Source organism: Anabrus simplex, chromosome 5 (genome assembly GCF_040414725.1).
Source record: "Anabrus simplex isolate iqAnaSimp1 chromosome 5, ASM4041472v1, whole genome shotgun sequence".
NCBI lineage: Eukaryota > Metazoa > Arthropoda > Insecta > Orthoptera > Tettigoniidae > Anabrus > Anabrus simplex.
In genome coordinates this window covers 181197232-181220361 of record NC_090269.1, presented here as the reverse complement: position 1 = coordinate 181220361, position 23130 = coordinate 181197232, and the positions used below count along the sequence as shown (strand labels likewise).

At 39.6% G+C, this 23130-nt stretch overlaps 1 protein-coding gene across 1 annotated transcript in view; it reads left to right on the top strand.

The window, feature by feature from the left end:
• The first annotated feature begins 7481 nt into the window (after nucleotides 1-7481).
• The window catches only part of Prosbeta4 (Proteasome beta4 subunit), a 28975-nt gene continuing 13326 nt past the window's right edge, over nucleotides 7482-23130 (top strand). The window contains exons 1-2 of the mRNA XM_067147201.2: nucleotides 7482-7701; nucleotides 15114-15307. Coding sequence (XP_067003302.1) covers nucleotides 7611-7701; nucleotides 15114-15307 — 285 coding nt within the window. The 5' untranslated portion in view covers nucleotides 7482-7610. The remainder of the gene's footprint in view (nucleotides 7702-15113; nucleotides 15308-23130) is intronic.

The following is a 23130-nucleotide window of genomic DNA, read 5'->3' as shown; positions in this document are numbered from 1 at the left end:
GAAACAAGTTAAGTTTGTACCTAGAAACGCTACTGCTGAAGCACGTATTACATCAAAACAAGTCCCCGCACATCAACTGTCTGCATATAGACTCAAAGTTCACAACAAGCCTCTGTTACCCTATGTAGATATAAGATACTGTAAAGACCCCAACGTACTCGTAAAACGTTTACAACTGCTAAGAGCCTATCATGATGCTGGTTACACACAGTACAAAGAAGATATTTTTGAAATAGAGTATGAATTACGTCGTGTAGGTATTATTAAGTAAGCGCTTACCCTCACCTAAGTCATCCATCTGTAGTATATAGTCGATCGAGTAGCTATATTCGTATAGATTATTTCCCAACATTCTCCCTTCCTTAGGGTGTTAACTCCGCCTCTAGTTGTAGAGCCGGTCTCAAGCCCGGATAAAGAGAGGAGAGGCACCCTAGCCCTTTAGCGCTTTTTGCCCATTAGCCCATTAGCCCTTTAGCCCATTAGCCCTTTAGCCTATTAGCCCTGCAAGGAATGTGCGGTTATCTAATCTTCTTAGAGCAAAGGTATCCCCTGACATGTTGTATCGAGTACAGTGTTCGGTTCTACTTATTTAGTGTTCTAAACACTTCAATCAATGTTCCAATCACATGATAAAGTTACCGGCATAGAGTGCAGCGTTCGATTCTAGTCTTGTTATGTTTCTTTAGTGATTTGCAAGTCTAAACATGCATAATGACGTCATCACTGCAGCACGTGCTTACTCTAGCTATCCCGATGCAGGTTTAAACTTGTTCGATAGAGCTATGCCTTGACATAAGAGGAGGCCTTAACAGCTTATGTATAGCCGCTATTGTTTAAAGATAGCTGCTGTTAAGAAAAAGCCCGTAGAATTTTTCAAATTACCCGCCACCATATTTCAAAGATATGAGGTTTAGTGCTGTAAAGATACCTGCACGATGCAAACCTAGCTTTCTTCATCAGAGCAGCCACCATCTTGTGTGAGCACCTCTAGACCGTATCATAAGGAGCTGTGTATAGTCACCGTCTTGTCGCTGCTACCTTGCGCAAGCACCCCTAGGGCGTCTCATAAGAGCAGCAGCCATCTTGTGCAAGCGCTCTTAAGCTGCCTCATAAGAAGCTATGTATAGCCCCCATCTTGTAGAATTAGATAGCTGCCAGTGCCAAAGGGCCTAAGTAGGGATCGAACCGTCGATCTCATCATTAGACTATGTTTTTTTCTTGTTCCCGATGCTGCAAACCTAGGTATCAGGTTTTGCTGTACGATGCACCGTTTTCGAGATATTTAACATTTTGCATTTAAGCCCCAAATTTAATGAATCGAACCTGCACGGCACGTTATACTCTCTACCATAGCTAAACCTGATCATGTTACGAAGACTTGCTTCAATACAAGCCAAAACAGAGCGAATGCCAAAGGGCCTAAGTAGGAACCGAACCGTTGATCTCATCATTAGACTATGTTTTTCTTGTTCCTCGTACTGCGAACCAAGGTACTGGGCAGAAATTTTTTTGTCCGTTTTGCTCTACGATGCACCGCTTTCGAGATATTTAACATTTTGCATTTAAGCCCCAAATTTAATGAATCGAACTAGCACGACGCGTTAGCCTCTAAGCTAGCTTTCTTCATAAGAGCAGCAGCCATCTTGCGCAAGCACCCTTAAGGCGTCTCATAAGGAGACGTGTATAGCCGCCATCTTGTGTCCGCCATCTTGCGCAAGCATCCTTAGGACGTCTCTAGCCATCTTGTGCAAGGACCCTTAAGCCGCCTCATAAGAGCAACCGCCATCTTGCGCAAGCATCCCTAGGGCATCTCATAAGGAGCCATGTATAACCGCCATCTTGCGCAAGCATCCCAAGGGAGTCTCATAAGAACCTATGTATAGCGGCCATCTTGCATAAGCACCTTTAAGGAGTCATGTATAGCCACCATCTTGTGCAATTAGCGTCGAGAGATGGCTGCTGTAGAATTTTTCTTTTTTAAATTATCCGCCACCATATTTCAAAGGTATGTACCTAAAGAGCGTAGCACTGAGGTTTGCGATGTAAGATGGCGGATGACAGCTGACAAAAAGCGCGTGAGTTTGTTTACTAAACAGGAGCACGTGGAATTTTCCAATTTGCCGCCACCACATTTCAAAGGTATCTAGCTAAAGATGGCAGCACGGTGCACTCTTGATTAAAGATGGCGGATGACAGCTAACAGAACTTTTCAAATTGCCCGCTACTACATGTCATAAAGAGGGCAGCACGGTGTGCTGTGGATTAAAGATGGCGGATGATAGCTGTCAAAAAGCACGTGGCTTTGTTTCCAAACAAGAGCACATAGAATTTTCAAATTGCCGCCACCACATTTCAAAGGTATCTAGCTAAAGAGTGCAGCACTGTGCTCTGTTGATTAAAGATGGCGGATGACGGCTGTCAAAAAAGCGCGTGAGTTTGTTTCCAAACAAGAGCATGTAGAATTTGCCGCCACCACATAGAGGGCAGCACGGTGCTCTCTTGATTAAAGATGGCTGCTGTCATGTGGAATTGCCTGCCACCACATTTCAACGGTTTCTAGCTAAAGAGGGCAGGACGGTGCTCTCTAGATTAAAGATGGCTGCTGTCAAAAAGCATTTTCAAATTATCCGCCACCACATTTCAAAGGTAAGTAGCTAAAGAGGGCAGCACTGTGCTCTATAGATTAAAGATGGCGGATGAGAGCTGTCAAAAAAGCACGTAGATTTTTTTATCTCACGCTAGTGATGTTAAGTTGGTAGCACTAAGGTTTAGGCCCGCCAAGATGGCAGCACTGCCGATGACAGGTGACGAATTTACATCTACTACGATAAAGAGGGCAGCACAGTGCTCTGTAGTTTAAAGATGGCGGATGACAGCTGTCAAAAAAGCACGTGGCTGTCAAAAAGCACGTGGCTTTGTTTACCACGCGCTAGTTAGGTTAAGTTGGTAGCACTAAGGTTTAGGCCCGCCAAGAAGGCAGCACTGCCGATGACAGGTGACGAATTTTACATCTACTACCATAAAGAGGGCAGCACAGTGCTCTGTGGTTTAAAGATGGCGGATGACAGCTGTCAAAAAAGCACGTGGCTGTCAAAAAGCACGTGGCTTTGTTTACCACGCGCTAGTTAGGTTAAGTTGGTACTACTGAGGTTTAGGCCCGTCAAGATGGCAGTACTGAGGTTAGCGATGCGTTGTTGTCTGTCTAAAAGCACGTGGCTGACAAAAACACGTGGCATTGTTTACCTCGCGCTAGTTAGGTTAAGTTGGTACTACTGAGGTTTAGGCCCGTCAAGATGGCAGTACTGATGTTAGCGATGCGTTGTTGTCGATGACAGCTGTCAAAAAGCACGTGGCTTTGTTTACAAATTCAAATTTCCCGCGGGTGGTGGAGGAGACCTCTGGGAGGGCTCTGGCTGTGGTGGTGGTTGAGGAGGCCTCTGGAGGCCTCTGGCTGTGGTGGTGGTTGAGGTGGCCTCTGGGAGCCGGTGGGGGTGGTGGCGCCAGAATCCCTGTATTATACTACTCCCGTAAAACACTACGGAAGTGGTTACATTGAAGTTCAATACCGTGATGCTAGGATCGCTTTCTTGACCCCTGTCTACCAGGTTCGCGCCTTTAAACGTCTTTATTAATTGAGCTGGTTGTGAATGTATTATGTATTCGTCTGATGTTAAGCTATCGCAGTTCCAGTCATGGTTTATTCACGAGAAATTAAAGGTAGTGGAATTTCGTTTCACTAGTTTCCAGTGAATGTTCAATGTTCGAAACATTATACAGAGGAAGTATTACGCATGAGATACGACTTCAAGCTGATCAAAGTAGGCCTCTGTTCCTAAGTTTTGATCCGAGTTACGTCATAAGTATCAGGCGATCCAAAAATTTGTCACTGGACTTTTTTGTAAACAATGCTACCGTGACCGGTGATCATTTGAGAGGCATCTTCAAACTCAGAAATCTTAAATTAGGAAACCAACCAGGAAAATAATTTTCCCAACAAATTTGGAGAATATGAACGTAGCAAGAGCTACAAATATCGTATTTTCCCATGAAACAATCTCTGGTTTGAAAAGTATGGAGGTGGTTTGTCCCGAGAGCAAAAATACAGTTTAAAATAAAACATTTGTTTTATGGAGCATTTTATGAAATTGTTCGATGCGCATGACGTCTGCAACACCTCACATGGTACATATTCCAGGAATGAGAACAAACGAGCATCTTTTAACTGGGTGGGTTGGTCGTACTATCCGGGAGATAGTGGGTTCAAATTCCACTGTCGGCAGTCCTGAAAATGGTTTTCCGTGGTTTCCCATTTTCACACCAGGCAAATGCTGGGGCTGCACCTTAATTAAGGCCACGGCCGCTTCCTTCCAACTCCTACGCTTTTCCTATCCCATCGTCGCCATAATACCTATCTGTTTCGGTGCGACGTAAAGCCACTAGCAAAAAAGCATCTTTTAGTACTGAAGATGAATGCCTCAGTTGGTTAATTAATGATTTCCTGTCATACATTAAGAAACTTCAAGTCCATTCAGAGAAAGTAAAATACCTCATAAGTATACATTTGCATTATGCATTGACGAGAAACCTAACGAGCTATGACATCGAGCTCTTCTTCAGCTATCTAAGTCGCCAAGCGGATTACAATGAAATTATGGTTCGTGTGGCAAAAGAACAAACAGACTGCAAAGGTTGTTTAGAACATATCTGTTCTCCAGCTACACAAAGTTCAACATTGTGTCTTATTCGTTTTCAAGATCGAAGAGCCCTCATATACCGAAAATCATCGTCTGTGGCACTTTGCAGTGAACGATGCAATTTGTCACCTCCGCTACGCAGTAGGCTACTTCAAATCAAATCAAATCAAAATATCTTTATTTGCAAATGAGGTGTCTACCTCGGTGGCAAATGGTACACTCAAATACATTATTGTCAAGCACTAGATATTAAATTAACAAGAGAAGAATATTTTTTCAAAATACAATATTATACAATTTATGCTAACAATTTTTTCTATTAAACACACAGCTCATCCTTAATAAATTTATATAGATTACAAAATTCTACTTATAATATCTCCTGTACTACTTACAAATATGGTCAACTGATTTACAGTATGTGGAATTACTTCAAATGATACTATACAACTGGTATAAGATTAAAATTTACATTGCATTTGTTTACTTATTTATTTTTTTACCCATTCTGGAACTTAAGTAGCATAACGACCTGCTGCGTCTTAACCAGAGCCCCTTTTGCCACCACTTTTTAGAGTTCCTGAAGGGTCTTCACACTTACCGTAGCGGTCCCAGGGTCTTCGAAGTCCGCACTGTACTTCACCCCTACAGGCAGTCCCCTACTTTGGCTGTCCAAACACCTTAGACCAGGGGATGGAATTAATTTATTCACACACATTTTTATTTACATTAACCTGCAGTGGTCGAATGCCCTCTAACATCTCATTTATTTTCTCTGTTGCTGTTTATTCTCTTCTTGAATATCTGTACAGATTTTGGAAAAGGATCAAACACTACCCCTGGTAAACTCTTCCACTCCTTCACACCCTTCCCAATGAATGAAAATTTACCCCTATCGCTTCTGCTAAAATTACTTCTAATTTTATATTTGTGGTCAGTCCTGCCGATATAATTATTTTCCAACTGAAGCCTCTCACGGATATCTCCCCATGCTTCTTCTCCTGTATAGGCACTATATAATCCTATAAGTCTAGTTTTCTCCCTTCTCTTACTTAAAGTTTCCCACCCAAGTTCCATTAACGTTTCTGATACACTACTCTTTCTCCTGAAATCCCCTGTTACAAATCTTGCTGCTTTCCTCTGCACACTATCTATTTCTTTTATTAGGTATTCTTGGTGAGGATCCCAAACACTGTTTGCATATTCCAATAATGGACGAACCATACTTAAGTAACTTTTTTCTTTTAATTCTTTGTTGCATCCTTTAAGTAGCCTCATTATGACATGTAACGATCTGTATGCTTTCCCAACAATATCATGCACATGACCCTTCCAGTGCAAATTACTTTCAAATCTCACACCTAAGTATTTGCACTTGCCATCTTTTGGGATAACTACCTCATCCAAAGTATACTCAAATTCAGTTTTAAAACTCCTGTTTGTAAATGTTGTAACAGTTGATTTGCCTCCATTAACCTTCAAATTATTCTCTTCAACCCATCGCTGGATACTCTCAAGGTTCCTTTGTAATTCTGAACAATCCTCAATATTATTTATTTTCCTATAAACAATTATGTCATCTGCGTACAATCTTATTTTTGTTTTATTATTCCCTAAATCATTTACGTATATTAAGAAAAGTAACGGACCGATTATACTACCCTGTGCAATTCCCTTCCAAACTTTCTCTTCCCGTGATACATTATTTCCTACTTCGACTTTCTGAACCCTTGAATTTAGAAATATTTTTATCCAACGTGTAACTCTTACGTCCAATCCTTATTCTCCTCCAATTTCTTTAATAAAATTCCATGTTCCACTCTATCAAAGGCTTTGGAAAGATCTATGGCTATGCAATCTAACTGGCCTCCTGAATCCAATAAGGCGGACACTGTTTCTGAAGAGAACACTGCGAGTGAGCAGGCTTTGTATTCCTTGTAGGCTAAGATCCAATTGATCTGATATGTCTTGCTGAAATCCCACCAGTTGTGCCTCACAAGAAAATTTCTTTCTAAATCCATACTGGCTCCTCATGAACCAATTTTTATCATCTCATATCCCTCTGATGTACTTTGATATTAAACTCTCCAGTATTTTACAAACTATACTGATCAGGCTGATTGGTCTGTAGTTCTCTGGTTTCCTTTTATAACTCTTTCCTTTATAAATTGGTATTATTATAGATTCCTTCCATTCCTTTGGTATTACACTGAAAGATGTATATATATATATTTGAAAGACATGTTCAACAGTGAAATTAAGTGTAGAAAGTGTTAAGATAACAAACCACTTCTTTTTCGACTATGAAAATTTCTGAGACCTCTGTTAGACAATATTGCTTCGAGCCACTCAATTAGAAGAGAGATAGTTTTGAAACTTGATAAGAAGCCCCTCAAAAGGAAAGTTTTGAAACTTCAATGACACATCCAAGCCAATGCAGCATCGCTCTAGAAATAAAGTACTGTCAATACTCGCAAAAATATTCAGTTCTTTTTGTTTAGGATATAATCTACTTATTGATATATACGGCCATGCGAATACAAGAGGGCAAGAACGCGATCCTAGCGGCTGAATGGTGATTGCATATACTCTTTGGGCAATGGTACATACGCACTTTAATGTGTTTTATGTCGTATAACCCATGTCGACAATTTTAAATGTATGTATAGGTACATTCCATTCCATGTTCGACGGAATGTTGCAGTAAATTGGCTGTATTTTTGGTAGGCAAAGTCTTTGTAGAGAAATTTTTCTTCGTGTGGCTGATATGGTATTGAAACAAATGAATAATTACTGGCGAATGCTGAGAATGAGTTGTGGAGGTTGTGAGTGAGTGGACAGTTTTGTTTACTGTGAGTTAACCTGTACTGATACCTTTTATCTTCATATATAGATTTACGGCGTTTTTAGATCGACATGGAGTCTTTACTGGGAATAGCATGTAAAGATTTTGTTATCGTGGCCGCTGATATGATGAACATCCATAGTATAATGGTTATGAAGGATGGTAAGTTAATACATACCTATTTAAAAAGTGTACCTACTCCCTAGGTATAAGAATTACACACTTTATTTTCGTTGCTCGCACATTTGTAATAAGTTAGCTTGTTAAAGTACATAACTTTGTAAAATATACGAACTCGGAGCGTAGAAAGGAGAATGTCGAATGTCCGTTGAGCGGACTGGGGAAACGTAGAATTATCAAAAGTGCGTTATAGTTCGTTTTAAGCTCTTTTGTGAGTTGATTTTAGGAGGTAGAGGTTTATTCAAAAATAAATATCACTTCAGAGTCATTCCGAGTTTTTTTTTTTTTTTTTTTTTGTCTTCTAGCGCGACCTCGAGGTGCCATACCAAAGTTTGTTTGAAGACTGTGGACTGAAGACTTACCATCCTTTCTTTGAGAAGAAATCGTACCCAATCTTAAATCACCATGCCATTCCAAAAGTCTGTTATAGCTGTTATTAATTTCTGTTAGTGAGTATACGGAGTCCAATAGGGAAGGCAGTTGTGAGCGGCTGCAGGGTGTCCGCGATAGTGTTGTGAGATGGACGGTGGGCAATAGTATGATGATAAACGGGGTTAAAAGTCAGGTTGTGAGTTTCACAAATAGGAAAAGTCCTCTCCGTTTTAATTACTGCGTTGATGGGTTGAAAGTACGTTTTGGGGATCATTGTAAGTAGCTAGGTGTTAATATAAGAAAAGATCTTCATTGGGGTAATCACATAAATATGATTGTTAATAAAGGGTACAGATTTCTGCACATGTTATGAGGGTATTTAGGGGTTGTAGTAAGGATGTAAAGGAGAGGGCATATAAGTCTCTGGTAAGACCCCAACTAGAGTATGGTTCCAGTGTATGGGACCCTCACCAGGATTACTTGATTCAAGAACTGGAAAAAAAAAGCAGCTTGATTTGTTCTGGGTGATTTCCGACAAAAGAGTAACGTTACGAAAATGTTGCACAGTTTGGGCTGGGAAGACTTGGGAGAAAGGAGACGAGCTGCTCAATTACGTGGTATGTTCTGAACTGTCAGTGGAGAAATGGCGTGGGAGGACATCAGTAGACACATAAGTTTGAGTGGTGTCTTTAAAAGTAGGAAAGATCACAATATGAAGATAAAGTTGGAATTCAAGAGGACAAATTGGGGCAAATATTCTTTTATAGGAAGGGGATTTAGGGATTGGAATAACTTACCAAGGGAAATGTTCAATAATTTTCCAATTTCTTTGTGATCATTTAAGAAAAGGCTAGGAAAACAACATATAGGGAATCTGCCACTTGGGCGACTGCCCTAAATGCAGATCAGTAGTGATTGATTTATACAATAAACAAATCATTATTTATTAGTCTTTGAATGCTATAATCTGTATGATAAGGAGCATAATATTAACTGGTCATGTTTATGGGACTTTTTTTGTGGTAAATGCTAGGAAGTTTAGGCTACTTTTGAAATGGCCTGGAAAACAGCCTTAAGTGCATAGAAGAGATATAATGAAACTGGACATGTAGGCCTACAACAATGTGTAGAATTCAACCATCACCGTATTAATTTAATGAAATTGATCTGTACTTATCTGGTCTGCCGAAGCGTAGTCTGTTGTCTCCAAACACAGTGAATTCTAATACAATCATTTTTGCTAATACTTGTTCATATTATTACCGAACTCTATCATTGATGAGTTTACACAATGTAAACAATACTGTACGTATATACGCATGATTGAAGTGATTGGATAGAATCTGAGGATGTTCTTGCAGAACGAAACATGTCATTCTTTGTATAATAATGTGTATTATTTTTATGGGTACATTAAGGTGTTATAATTTTGTATGAAATTGTGTGTTTGACAGACTGGAAAATTTTATGTTACAACCCATTCTTGTTAGCCATGAACACCGTGTTGTACATTGCTACCCCCTTACCTCTTCCAGACATAGATTTTCAAGGTTTAAATTTGTGGTTACACAGTTCTTCCCAAAATTTGATCGAAGATGACTGTCATTTCTGATGGAGGAAGAGACTTAAAACTATATAGATTTTAAGAGAGAGCAGGAGGATGAGATTTTGTTTTGTTGGAGTTCTTTAATGTGCAAGAAGCCATCAACACAGAGTTGGTCCATTTAAACAATCTCAATCTTAGGATTGAACTTACTTTCTTAGAAAGAGAAGGACCATGATTAGTGACTGAATCATTGAGGTTAGCAATTTTTAAGATTAACTTTCCAAAAGTTTTTTTAATGGTTTTTATGGTTGTCAGCTTCCAAAATTGAGGAAAAGTACAGAGTCTTAGAAAAGGTGGACCAATTTGGGCACTTTTGGTCCTGTACACCTCTGTAAACCACTTCAACCCTAAGCAATAATTTTTTTCTGTGGGTGTGAAATGATGCATTTTTCTTAGGCTACCAGTCAAATGTAGGGCCTACATTGGAAAAACATGTGACTTAACTGTCTTCATCAGTTATTCAACAGAGTTTAACAAGTGGAAAATTTTTTGTTGTTATGTTTTTATGAAAGTAATCACTGAATTTTTTTTATTCACACTGAAGTAAATGGATGTAGCATTACAGATCATGATATTGCTAAGTGAAAAAAAAAAAAAACATGGTTTATGCCTGGCATAACTATTTATATGATTGTTGTGCAAGTTTCAGAGAATACTTGCACTGTGAACTTTCAACTGCGACAAATGAAAGAAGCATTCAGTGTGAGTGATGACGGGCGAAAGACTTTGGTTTTCAGAAATGAGGTATAACTATTGAAACATTGTACGGATGAAGATCAGACAAACTTTGATTTGGTCCGGCCATGCGGTGTATGGGGCAACACGTCCGTCTGTCACCCGGTGGCCCCAGGTTTGATTCCCAGCCGGGTCAGGGGTTTTTAATTGTAATGATTAATATCCCTGACGTGGGGACTGAGTGTTTGTGATATCCTTAATCTTCCTTTCCTCACACACAACATTCCACACTACCGCCATTCTAATTACATGCAGGTTCATACAATAAGGTGCCAGTAGGGGCAAAAGATCCACATGAATCGACGCCCCGAACAAATAGCATTTTTTTTAAACTTTTATTTGAGATATGTCATTGATTTTTACTAGTTCATTCGGTGATTACTTAGGGTTTTTTCTTCAGTGGATTGGTGTTCTTTGAGATAGGGTGAAGGCACTATGCATTATCAATCATGTGTGTTTTGGCGGCTTACATGTTTTATTCTGGCAGTAAAGTTGTTCGTGGAAACATCACTTCAGTTCCTTTCTGAAGTCTGCAGTGAAACTTTACCTAATGAACACTTCTAGATAGCAGGCTTTTTTTTTCAAATCCCCAACATATATCTTATATGGAAAATTTGCTTCTCAGTAATGGATGCAGGCACAACAAAATGTGTTATTGGATAAAATTTTCTGTATAACGGACACGATTTGACAACTGTGAAATGAGTTTAGTCCAGCTCCATGGCTGAAAGGTTAGCATGCTGGCCTCTGGTCCAAGGGTCATGGGTTTGATTCCCAACCAGGTTGCAGATTTTAACTTTCATTACTTAATTCCTGTGGCTCAGGTGTTCGTGCAGTCTTCAGCATTAGAATTCATCCCAGGTTGGACCCAATCCTTGCAGACGTATAGGATGCTTATATGGCCCCTCCAGAGGCCACAAGCTATTAAAATTCTTTAATTTCAGAACCAAATACCTAACAGTATCTATGCTCAAAAACTGAATTTGATTCATGATCAATACTCTCTCTTTTACAATGTTGACCTGGGTGACTGCCCTAAATACAGATCAGTGGTGATTGATTGATTGATTGATTGATTGATTGATTGATTGATTGATTGATTGATTGATTGATTGATTGATTAGTAACTATTCATTTGAGTCAGTGGTAGATCTGATAAACTGCACATTTGGATATGCGAGGTTTGAATCCCGCTACTGATAGTGTCTATCTGGAATGTATTTTTTATCTCAATTTTTTCCAGTCTCATTTCAGACAAATACCAAAATAGTATCTAATTTCAAGATGAGACATGTTTTCTGAATAAGTTTGGTGGTTATATTACTACGCCAGCCCCGTGGTGTTGGGATAGCTTGCCTGAATCTTACCTGGAGGACCCGGGTTTGATTCCCTCCCAGTTCAGGGATTTTTACCTGTACCTGAGGGCAGGTTCAAGGTCCGCTCATCTTACGTGATTACAATTGAGGAGCTATCTGACGGTGAGATAGCGGCCCCAGTCTAGAAAGCCAAGAATAACAGCCGAGAGGATTCGTTGTGCTGACCACACAAAACCTCGTAATCTGCAGGCCTTCGGACTGAGCAGCAGTCGCTTGGTAGGTCAAGGCCCTTCAGAGCTGAAGTGCCGTGGGATTAGTTAGGTTATATTACGACAGGCTCTAAACAACATTGTCTGCAGCGCTGAAGATGGTTTGTTTTCTGTGGTTTCCCCATTTTCACTCCAAGCAAATGCTGGGGTCGTACCTTAATTAAGGCCTTACCACTCTTAGCCCTTTCCTATCCCACCTTCATAAGACCTATCTTGGTCAGTATATAAAAAACATTGTATTACATACCGTCTGCACATCAGACTGATGACTCAAGGTAAATCAAGCTTATACATAATGAACAACAAACAGCCTGGTAAAGAAAGAAGTACTCAGATGTGTGCATGAAAATGAGGAGTGAGGTAGTTCACCATTACTTTCCTCACTAAGCCAGGGGCAACTATTACATCAGCCTAGTGATGGGCAGTCTGAGATGGGGTGTGGAAATATTCTCAAGACTAGCACAAGCACCTGTTTCTCGTGAGAAATTTTGAGAGATCTCAAGAGCATTATCCCCGCATCGTGTAGCTAGCAGCGTGTCATAGGCCTACAAGTGGACAGAACTGAATATTGTTCTCAATTCCGTGTTAACAAGTAATTAGACTTGATACTGTATAGGCTTTTGGGCTTATGCCGTGTCAAGAAAATAAGGTGAAATTCTTTACATTTCCCAGAGACAGACTGTCCACGAGAAAGGCTTCTTAAACAATGACTTTTTGAAATTTAGATGTTATGATAGAAGTGGAAATGGTACTTCGTTCGTCACCAGATTTTTCCCCGGATGCGGCACAACACTAGTGTTTGAAGCGGAAGCTGACTGAACCATCAGAATCGGTCTAAGAGGGTCACATAACATGTGTACGTAACATATGACATTGACACAAGCCTGCAATGAAACATCTGGCGATCAGGAACGTACGAATTTGGAAAACACCGAGACAAAATAACAATAGTAAAGGGACAGGGAAGGGAACTAACTACGTAAATCCTGAATGGCTGGCAACCAGGTATTGCTTGATAGCCAGTGTCCCTGTTGAAATTGTTAGGATTTTTACGTATTTCCACAGCTTCCGGTGTAATCCTGGACCTGTAGCGTCTGGTGTGGGTAAGAGCTCGAGCATCTTGGAACATTACATCATGACCCGACGATGGAGAATGCTCAGCTATTGCCGATTGGTCTAGCGAGACAAATATTACGTTCATGTTCCTTGATACGGTTACCAATGGACCGGCATGTTTGGCTGATGTATAGCTTACCGCAAGTACAGGGAATTTCGTATACCCCAGGATGTAAAAGTGAGGGAATTTGTCCTTGGTTTTACTCAGACTGTGAGCCATTTTAGTGGTGGTGCCAAACACTGTTTTTATATTGTGTTTGCGGAGAACCTTGTCAATTTGATCTGTGGTGTTGTGAATGTAAGGCAAGTAGGCAGTTTCCTTCACTTCTTCCTTTTGTGAGCTTTGCTTGGTCATTTCTGTGGGATGCAGGGCTCTATGAATCTGGAAACTGCTGTAATCATTACCCTTGAACGTGACTTTGAGTGTGTCCATCTCCACCTGGATATATGGTGGTTAACAAATTCGTCTCGCCCTCTTGGCGAGTGTCGTGTGAGAATGCCTTGTTTTTGTGCTGGATGGTGGTGAGAATCTGCATGAAGAGAGCAACTTGTGTGGGTAGTCTTACGATAGACAGTATGTCCTAAGGAGCCGTCCGGTTTCTTTCTTACTAGAACATCCAAGAAAGGAAGGCATCTGTCCGACTTCATCTCCATAGTGAATTAAATTGAAGTATGTTGCTGATTTAGGTGGTTTACAAATAGATGAAGTTTCTCAGGACCTTCTGTCCTGACCACAAATGCATCATCAACATATCTCCACCGTATTATAGGTTTGACAGGAGTCGAAGCAATAGCCTCCTCCTCAAAATGCCCCATAAAGAAATTAGCCACTATGGGCGAAGGTGGACTTCCCATAGCCACTCCGTCCGCAGTAAGGACTGGTAAGAAATTTTCAAAGATGGTAGGTAGTTTTTGTTATATTTAAACAAAACATTTTTTTTTTTTTAAATACCATATTGATTACTATGGCACATCAAAAATGAATATACCATACTGTACTTTTCCATACACAGACATCCATATGCCTTAAGGAGCACGTTTGGTAGCTCCTTATTTTTATACAATACTTTATTTTTGTGAAGCCAAGATGTCCCGAAGAAATGTTTTAAAGTATTATATTCAACCTATTATGACCCCATACTAACTTCAGCTTGATCGTTGGCTACAGCAAAATGAGAGGAGAGTAGAATACAGGCAGCAGAGATGAAATTCCTAAGAGGTATCGAGGGCAAGACCAGAAAGGATAGAGTTAGAAATGAAGAGATAAGGAAAAGGACAGGAATCTTGTAACTTCAAGACAGGATAGAAACAACAAAGCTAAAGTGGTATGGTCATATGATGAGAATGGGAGGAGAGAGAGTTCCAAAAAAAAAAAAAACTTTTTCAGAGAAGTTAACAGGAAAGAGACCACGAGGAAGACCCCGAAAAAGGTGGACAGATTCAGTGTGAAAGTGCATAGAGAAGAGGGGAGGAAAACCAGAAGATGTACTTAACAAGGAGAAGAGTGGTGGAGAGACAGGCAGCGATGGAGGCCCTTGATTCACAACCCGACCCAGGAAGCTAGAAACGGGAAATGAAGATGATGATGATGACTTTATACTTTTTTACCTTTTGAACGTGAGTTGTTATGCAATATTTAAAGCAGCATATTTTAAACTTTTTATCAAATATTTTAGGATTTTTAGCACATAAAAAATAAATATTTTTCACATTTTTAGCACATAAAAATCTGCTCCTTAGTTATGATCATGATATCAACAGTCTTGTAAAACTAGAAACTTAGGTGTTTGCTTATTTGAAAATTTTGAGTTGATATGATGTATGACGTGTGTAAGACAGTCATTGACACGTCTGCACATTGTATGAAACGTCAGGATGATTTTTTTCTCTGTGAAAATGTTGTACATTGGTATCATTGCCTAGCCCTACTCTTTGTTAAGATTTTTTTCACTTTAATGATACATTATTTCAATGTTACAGATGAGGATAAGATTTACAAGGTTGCAGATAGATTAATAATGGGTGTGTGTGGAGAAGCTGGTGACACAACACAGTATGCAGAATATATTGCAAAGAATATGCAATTGTACAAGATGAGAAATGGATATGAGCTATCTCCATACGCTGCTGCCAATTTTACAAGGGGAAATTTAGCAGAATATCTGAGAACAAGGGTAGGTTAATTTTAATAGTTGGTTATTCAGAGACTACTGCTAGTTTGTGTTGCTGGAAACTGTGTAGGCATTTGTAAAATGTAGCATATGACTGACATATTTCATTTTTAAATATTTTGTTTGTACTTCATTTCATCACTGTACAGAGCTTCAACAACGGCACTAATAATGTTCACGGTTGTAGCAGAGATGTTGTGGTGTTTACTCATAATGATGGATTTTAGATGTAGTTCTTACCATGAATTACTCCATTTTAGGTACTCAAATTTCAACTTTATTCAAAGTCATCTTCAGCCTTTTGAAGTGTGAAAAATCTACATCTAAAACCCATCATAATAATATTATTGGTTTTACATTCCACTAACTACTATTTCAGTTTTTGGAGACACTGCGATGCTGGAATTTTGTCCCATGGCAGTTCTTTTGCATGCCAGTGAATCTACCAACTGGAGACTGGCGTATTTAAGCACCTTCAAATTCCACTGGACTGAGCCAGGATTGAACCTGTTCAGAAGGCCTGTGCTCTATCGTCTGAACTACTCATTTATATTGACATCTTAGAAATTTATTTCTGAATATTTAGCGATGTGATGAAAGAAGGTGTATCTTGGAATATTATTACTTTTTTTGAGAATTATTTCTCTGTTTTATTATTCTAAATGAAGTGGGAAATTTGCTTGTTTTTTTATTTTTATTGGATGTTGAGAAATATTTCAAGATGAGGCAGTTATTAGAAACATGTTTTAGAAAATGAGGATTTATGATAAATGGAAGAATGAGAATATCAGGTAGTATAACTTATGGACCATCAAAAAAAAAAGTCTTTATAACAATGTTGAAAAAAGTATGGCTTTCGTGTGGTGAGGGTGAGAGGAATGGTAACACAGATCAGTATGCTTAATAAACAGATTTAATGCTATGATATTGATTACTTTTAAAATTTGAATAGTGTAAAAACTCATTTATCCTTGTAACTGTGCAAATTATGTCGCTTAATAACTTACACTCTAGAATGAAAAGAATAAAAGAGAAATTGTGTACAGGTGGGTTTGTTGGAAATGTTTAGCTTTCTTCCCAACATGTTACAAAATTGAAATCTGGTAGCTTCTGTACAGAAGACAATGTTAGAATTGTAAAATTAGACTATTTATTAGAGGAGGGAGGCTATTGTGGTGGAAAATATCCATCAGGTGTGTGGCATCAACCAGCAGCTCACCTGAGCCAAGTAGTTGAATGACAAATATTATTATTTTTTTTTTTTTTCAAAGGGATCATCATGCTGACTTTTGACAGCATAATGGAATATTTTGGATGGCACTTTACTCCTGGTCAGTGGAACTGTTGGCATTTTGGAGTTACAATATTAAACAACAGAAGACTGTTCAAGGAATATACTCCCTCTGGTGACCAAGAGTTTGAACCTTTTCTTAGCTTTGCAACAACTACAATTCATTTCCAGTGTGATTCTATGCTATTTTTCTCTTCCATCAGGTAGCGTTCCACCAACCTAAAACATAATTTTTTGAAACTACAGTATAACCCCAATTTTACGTGACCTCGATTTAATGTAAACCTGCATTTAACAGAATAATTTTCAAGTCTCGAAAATTACGCCATAAAAACAATGCAATTTTTATATTCGATTTAACGTAATTAACATTACGGCAAAATCTGCATTTAGCATTAAGAAATTTTAAAGTTCGTAAGAATTTATTTCTATTTGTTATGGTTATGGGGCATTAAGAACGTATGAAAGACGGCATAAGGTTGCTAAGGGTGATCCAAGGCTTAAGAGGAAGTTAGAGCGCGGATGCGTAGCGCTAAAGTGAAATGTCAGACTCTGATACACATCCGACTGCGGCCGCTGCAGTACAGTAGAATTAATGACAATATATTATGCCCTTCAAAAATTCCTATATTAATGTGTGCAATATTCTTCGGTTACAATAAGAACCCTTTCCCTGATTCATCCGTTGTTACGGGAAAATTTGGGCCGCGTTAGTTTCTCCATTATCAATATTCATACTCTCGAGCCCAGTGTAGTGATGGGTCGTTCATGAACGAACTGACTCTTTTGAACGATTCATTGGAGAGAGCTAGCTCTCTCATTGAGAGTTGGCTCTTGTAAGAGCTAGCTCCCTGAGCTAGTTGTTCAATTACGAGTCGACTCTTGTATGAGCTAGCTCCCTCCTTGCTCCTTGAGAGCTAGTACGAGCCGACTCTTTTATCAACTGCGAATCCAAGAAAGAGCTAGCTCGTCACATCGACTCTCGTTCATTTCTGGCCAATACCATGCTTCAGATAATCACGTGACATACAGAAACCGCTTTTGTCCAGCCTCTTCCCGCACTCAGTCAGTCCCTCTTTGAGTCAGTCAGTGCACAGAGTGCAGTGATTGTGGTGTCTGGTGTGTCTGTTAGGTACGTTATTTGTGCCATACTTCTGGCAACTTGCTGAAACAATAAAATGAAATAAACAACATGTTATTGAGCAATACTTAACAGTTCACTTCCTGTATGCACCCACAATTTATGAAGGATGTACTGTAGATGCAGTAGGTTTTAAGAGCAAAGAAATGACACCAAGTTCAGATTAATTATCCTCAACTAAAGCACGAACAACAGTCACTATCCAGAATACTGAATATACCACCCGGCAAGTAAAAGCAGCGTAGTTTTATTCTGTCTAAAATAATTAAGAAATACTCTGTCAAATCCTCACCTGTTTCGTAGTTATGAATCAACACGTTGCCAAAATTATTCGGTTTTACAGCACAGTGGATAAAATGATATACCGTGATTTTAAATCGAATGAAGGGAAATAGAAAATACCGCTAATTTTGGCTTTAAAATATAGGCTAAATAACTCATGCCAAAGTGTATACCACAGTATATATTCAAATAATTATTTATTAACGTGTAGTCGTGTAAGGAGTCCGACTCCTTAGCTGGATGGTCAGCATTGAGGCCTTCATTGCAGAGGGTCCCGGATTCGATTCTCGGCCACGTCGGGGATCTTTATCTCTTCTGATTAATTCTTCTGGCTCGGGAACGGGTGTTTGTGCTTGTCCAAACACTCTCCTTTTCATATTCAGACAACACACCACACTACCAACCACCACAGAAACACGCAATATTGTTTACATCCCTCCACATAAGGTTAGCGTCAGGAAGGGCATCCAGCCGTAAAACAGGGCCAGCCGGACTGAGTGGCTCAGGCGCTGGCCTACTGACCCCAACCTGGCAGGTTCGACCCTGGCTTAGTCCGGTGGTATTTGAAGGTGCTGAAATCGATAGATTTATTGTCACGTAAAAGAACTCCTGCGGGCTAAATTCCGGCACCTCAGAGTCTTCGAAAACCGTAAAAGTAGTTAGTGGGACGTAAAGCCAGTAACATTATTTATTATAAAACAGGGCCAAATCCACATGTGCGAAACAGTTCGCAGCCGCGACCCCACAAGTGTGGGAAAAGCGGTAGAAGAAGAAATAGTGTAATCGTGTAAGGAGTGCTAATATATCGAACATATATATCTCCTACTGTGTAATCGTTCTTGAAAAAAAAAAAAAAATAGAAGTGTGTGTGACATACTGTACGCGAAAGAAGAAGAAAATACTGTGCGTACCGTACCTAGAGATTTTATACATGGTGATATGTACATTTGTGCTGATCGCACTTGTGATCGCATTTAATCAGTTATGTTTCCTACGCTGCATTATTGAATGAAAGAATCTGTTGTTCCAACGCGAGCGAAAAACTTTCTGTAGCTCCAGTCGATAGAGGATATTCTGATGATATCTGTTGAATGAAATGTAAACTACGTGAACAGGAATAGACTCGTCTTAATAGACTGCCGGGATCGAACGGAAGTAATGCCAATATCTTGACCATACATCCCATACGGTGCATTCAATCTTGCAAGACATCATTTTAAGAAGAATGAAACTTAGGTAAAGTAATATTAGGTGTCATCCATTTAACACTGTATGTTTGTGATACCTTTCTTTGTTACTGTATATAAAGATTTAACATTGGATGAATTGTCAATGTTGCCAGCAGGGTATGTATATCATTTGTTTTATTTCCAGAGGAGTGGCGTTCCAAACTGGACGCTGTGTTGCCATCTGTTGAGTGAAAGATGAACTATCTCGCGCAATCTCGTTCCTACAGATAAAACCGGAAGTCATGAGCAATCTAGAAAATGTAAAATAACACTTTTTGGGTTTTCATGAATAAATAGCTCATGCCTTAGTATATACTATAGCAACTTACATCGCATTACATTTTTAAACAATTAATTATGAACGTGTAAGTAGTGTCAATATCTCGAAAATATGTCTCGTTACGGTGCATTCAGTCTTGAAAGAAATCATTTTAAGAAGAATGGAACTTAGGTAAAGTAATATTAGATGTCATCCATTAATACTGTATATTTGTGATACATTTCTTCGTTACTGTATATAAAGCTTTATCGTTAGATTAATTGCTAACGTTGCCAGTAGTACATATATTAGTTTTCATTTGTTTTATTTCAAGAGTAGCGTTCTAAACTAGACGTGTTGCCATCTGTTGTGGGAAGTGTAAACTATTTGCGCTATCTCGTTCGTTCCCGGAAGTCATACAGAGCGGCCGGAAGTCATGAAGAGCGACCGGAAGTCATAAAGAGCCGTCTGCCCTAAATCGGAAGAACGAATGAACGAACGAACCTGGAGCGCCGACTTCCTCGGCTCGCTCCAACGAGCTAGAATAACATAGAGGGACTGTATGCCTGACATCAGTGCTCCCTGCGGAAGCAAGTTGATAAGCGGCAGCCATGTTAACGGTTGTCAAAACAAAGCGAATGGGCGCGAGAACATATGTTGAGGAGACAGGGAGATAGTGCACATAAGTTTAATTTCCTAAGTTTTCGAAAGTTTTAAGAAGTGAAAAGATAGATTGTTGCTTTCAAGAATGCCACCCGTATACTCAGCGCACGGTTGTATTAATCGAAGCAATAAAACCAAGGCTTTATCGTATTTTAAGTGAGTATTACTGAATGATAGCCGATATTCCTTTCTGTAATTTCCCATTTTATTGTTTACACAGAGAAAGTACGGATAGCCACGGTAATTATTAGTCAGATTATGCTTCAGATTTCCTTTAAAGAACAAGGAATTAACGTAACAATACGTTGTGAAGACGAAAAGAGGTATCCCACTCAATACAGTCGCTTATGCTCTGTACATTTTGAAGATAAGTACATGTATGAAACAAATTACCAACGGCGATTACTGGCAAATGCCATTCCAACCCTATTTAATTTTCACTCACATTTTCAAACAAAGACAATGGACAGCCCACCACCAAGAAAACGTAACCACGAAAAGTCACCTATTTCGGTCAAACGTACACCAAGTATGGTAAATACAGTATTTTACTGCTATAATGTATTGAGCCTTTGTTGTAGATGTCAGTTGCATTTGTATTTAACACTAGGCTAAATTGAATTTCATTATGGACAACTTTCAAGGTTACATTTCAGCTAGTAATCCCAGTATGATATGGTAAATGGAAAAACATGATATGCCCCCTATATTATAATAAATAATTACATTAAAGAATTATAGTGGTACAGTACTCATGGGCCGCCTCTATGGTGTAGTGGTTAGCGTGGGTCGGTGCAACCCCAGAAAGCCCAGGTTCGATTCCCGGCTGTGCCACAAAATTTGGAAAGGGGTACGGGAACTGGAACGGGGTCCTGTCAGCCTTGGGAGGTCAACTGAGTAGAGGTAGGTTCGGCTCCCACCTCAGCCATCCTCAAAGTGGTTTCCTGTGGTTTCCCACTTCTCCTCCAGGCAAATGCCGGGATGGTACCTAACTTAAGGCCACGGCCGCTTCCTTCTCTCTTCCTTGTCTATCCCTTCTAATCTTATCATCCCCCCCACAAGCCCCCTGTTCAGCATAGCAGGTCCGGGTGCATGCGCGAGGTACTGGCCCTTCTTCCCAGTTATACACCCCGACCCAATATCTCACGCTCCAGAACACTGTCCTTGACGTGGTAGGGGTAGGATCCCTCTCTGAGTTCGTGGGAGAAACCAACCCTGGATGTTAAACATATTAAGAAAGAAAGACAGTACTCATGGGGATGCAATGCTTTTAAAGATATGATCAGAATGAAGTTGTAATGTATTGTACATTTTAAGACTTTCTGTCATAAATATTTTTGTCCACGGTCTTTATTGCAATTTACGCTTAACTACAACAGCCAAGCAGGGTAACGCTCTTGTTCCAATTTCGAGGCCTATTCATATGTCACTGTGCGATTATTTCGAACAACCCTACAATGAACTGAATGTGAAGTTGGCCTTGTGCTGCAATATTATGAAATGGCGGTATTCACAGTCTATGATTTTTAATGCTTTAAGCTTTCGGCAACGGTCTTTAATTCTCCCCCAGTGATTATAAAATGCGTATTTTCTACACTTTTCGTAATACAAGGGCCATGCCCCCTCGCTTGTGTGACCACATGAAACATGGCGGACGTCCGTTCTATTAGCTTCACCCGGGCAGCGCTTCCGCCTCTCTATGTTATTCTAGCTCGTTGGCTTGCTCCAACCTACCCACTCTCAAGAGTTGACTCTTTTGAACGACTCTCAGTTAGGAGCGGGAGCGAATGAGCTATCTCGCTCAAAGGAGCTAGTTCGACCCATCACTACCCCAGTGTTTATATAACGTGATCGATCATCTTCCGTATTGATTCCTCGCTACACACGCGAGCTAGCTCGAACTTAGCCGACCATGGCCAAAGACTAAAGATGACACAATGTTAAAACACTCCACGATGCTTTGCTTGCATGCACACAGTACGCGGCTGTGCCCTGTTCGAGTGTCCATCTGTAGCAGCATTAGAGTATAGCGTCAGTTTACGTAAGTTGGCATCAGTTTGTCTGTTGTGTATTCCGTGGATTATCCAGCTCTATGTCAGTTTGCTCTAGTTCGTTCTTTTAGTGAAGTTGACTATGGCAGCGAAAAGAAAAATTCTGTCGCAGATAAAGTGGACTTGATTCGGGAAGTGGAGAGAAACACAAATGTGCCCATTAGTTGACAGCTCTCTTATAGACGGACTAAACCAATTGGATATGGACATTTTGAACGTAAAGTTCAACAGTGCTAAAAAGCAGACTAACATCTTTGATTATTTAAAAAAATGAGATACTGACAGTTCTGTAAATATGTACTGTACGGGCCAAGTAGCTCAATATATTGCCATGTAAATATGTTGTGGGTGTTATAATTTTTCAGTGGGCTGGGAATCTACGATCTTTGACTACTGTATTACTGCTACAGAAATAAGGTGCATCTACACCAAGATGTTTTCGTTAAATTTGTTAATAAACATTGTTAATGAACAATGTTCATGAACATTTCTGTCTGTTAATAAACAAAATAGCGTGTTCATTAACTTTTCGTGCATGTTGATAAATAAAATTTCTTTAACTTTTGTGAATGAAACTTTTCATTAACATTTCGTGTTTTCGTTAACATTTCGGTTCGCACATGCGCAAAGACGCAATTAGAACACGCAAATTCGTAGCGCGGAATACAATACTTTTATTTATTTTTCGAAATCGACCGTCGAATCGCAAGCAACTCATATACACCATACAAATACATAAGTGAAGTGTAGAAGTATTTCTCTTACACTTACATGATCCTTGGTAGGAGTCAGAAGTCGCTAGGAATCTTCAAGTTATACTTAGTCTAACATTAATGCAGATGACATTCCGATAAATTTGTATCATTTCTTGCAATTTCAGACTCAATTACTGTCAACAAGAACTGAAAGT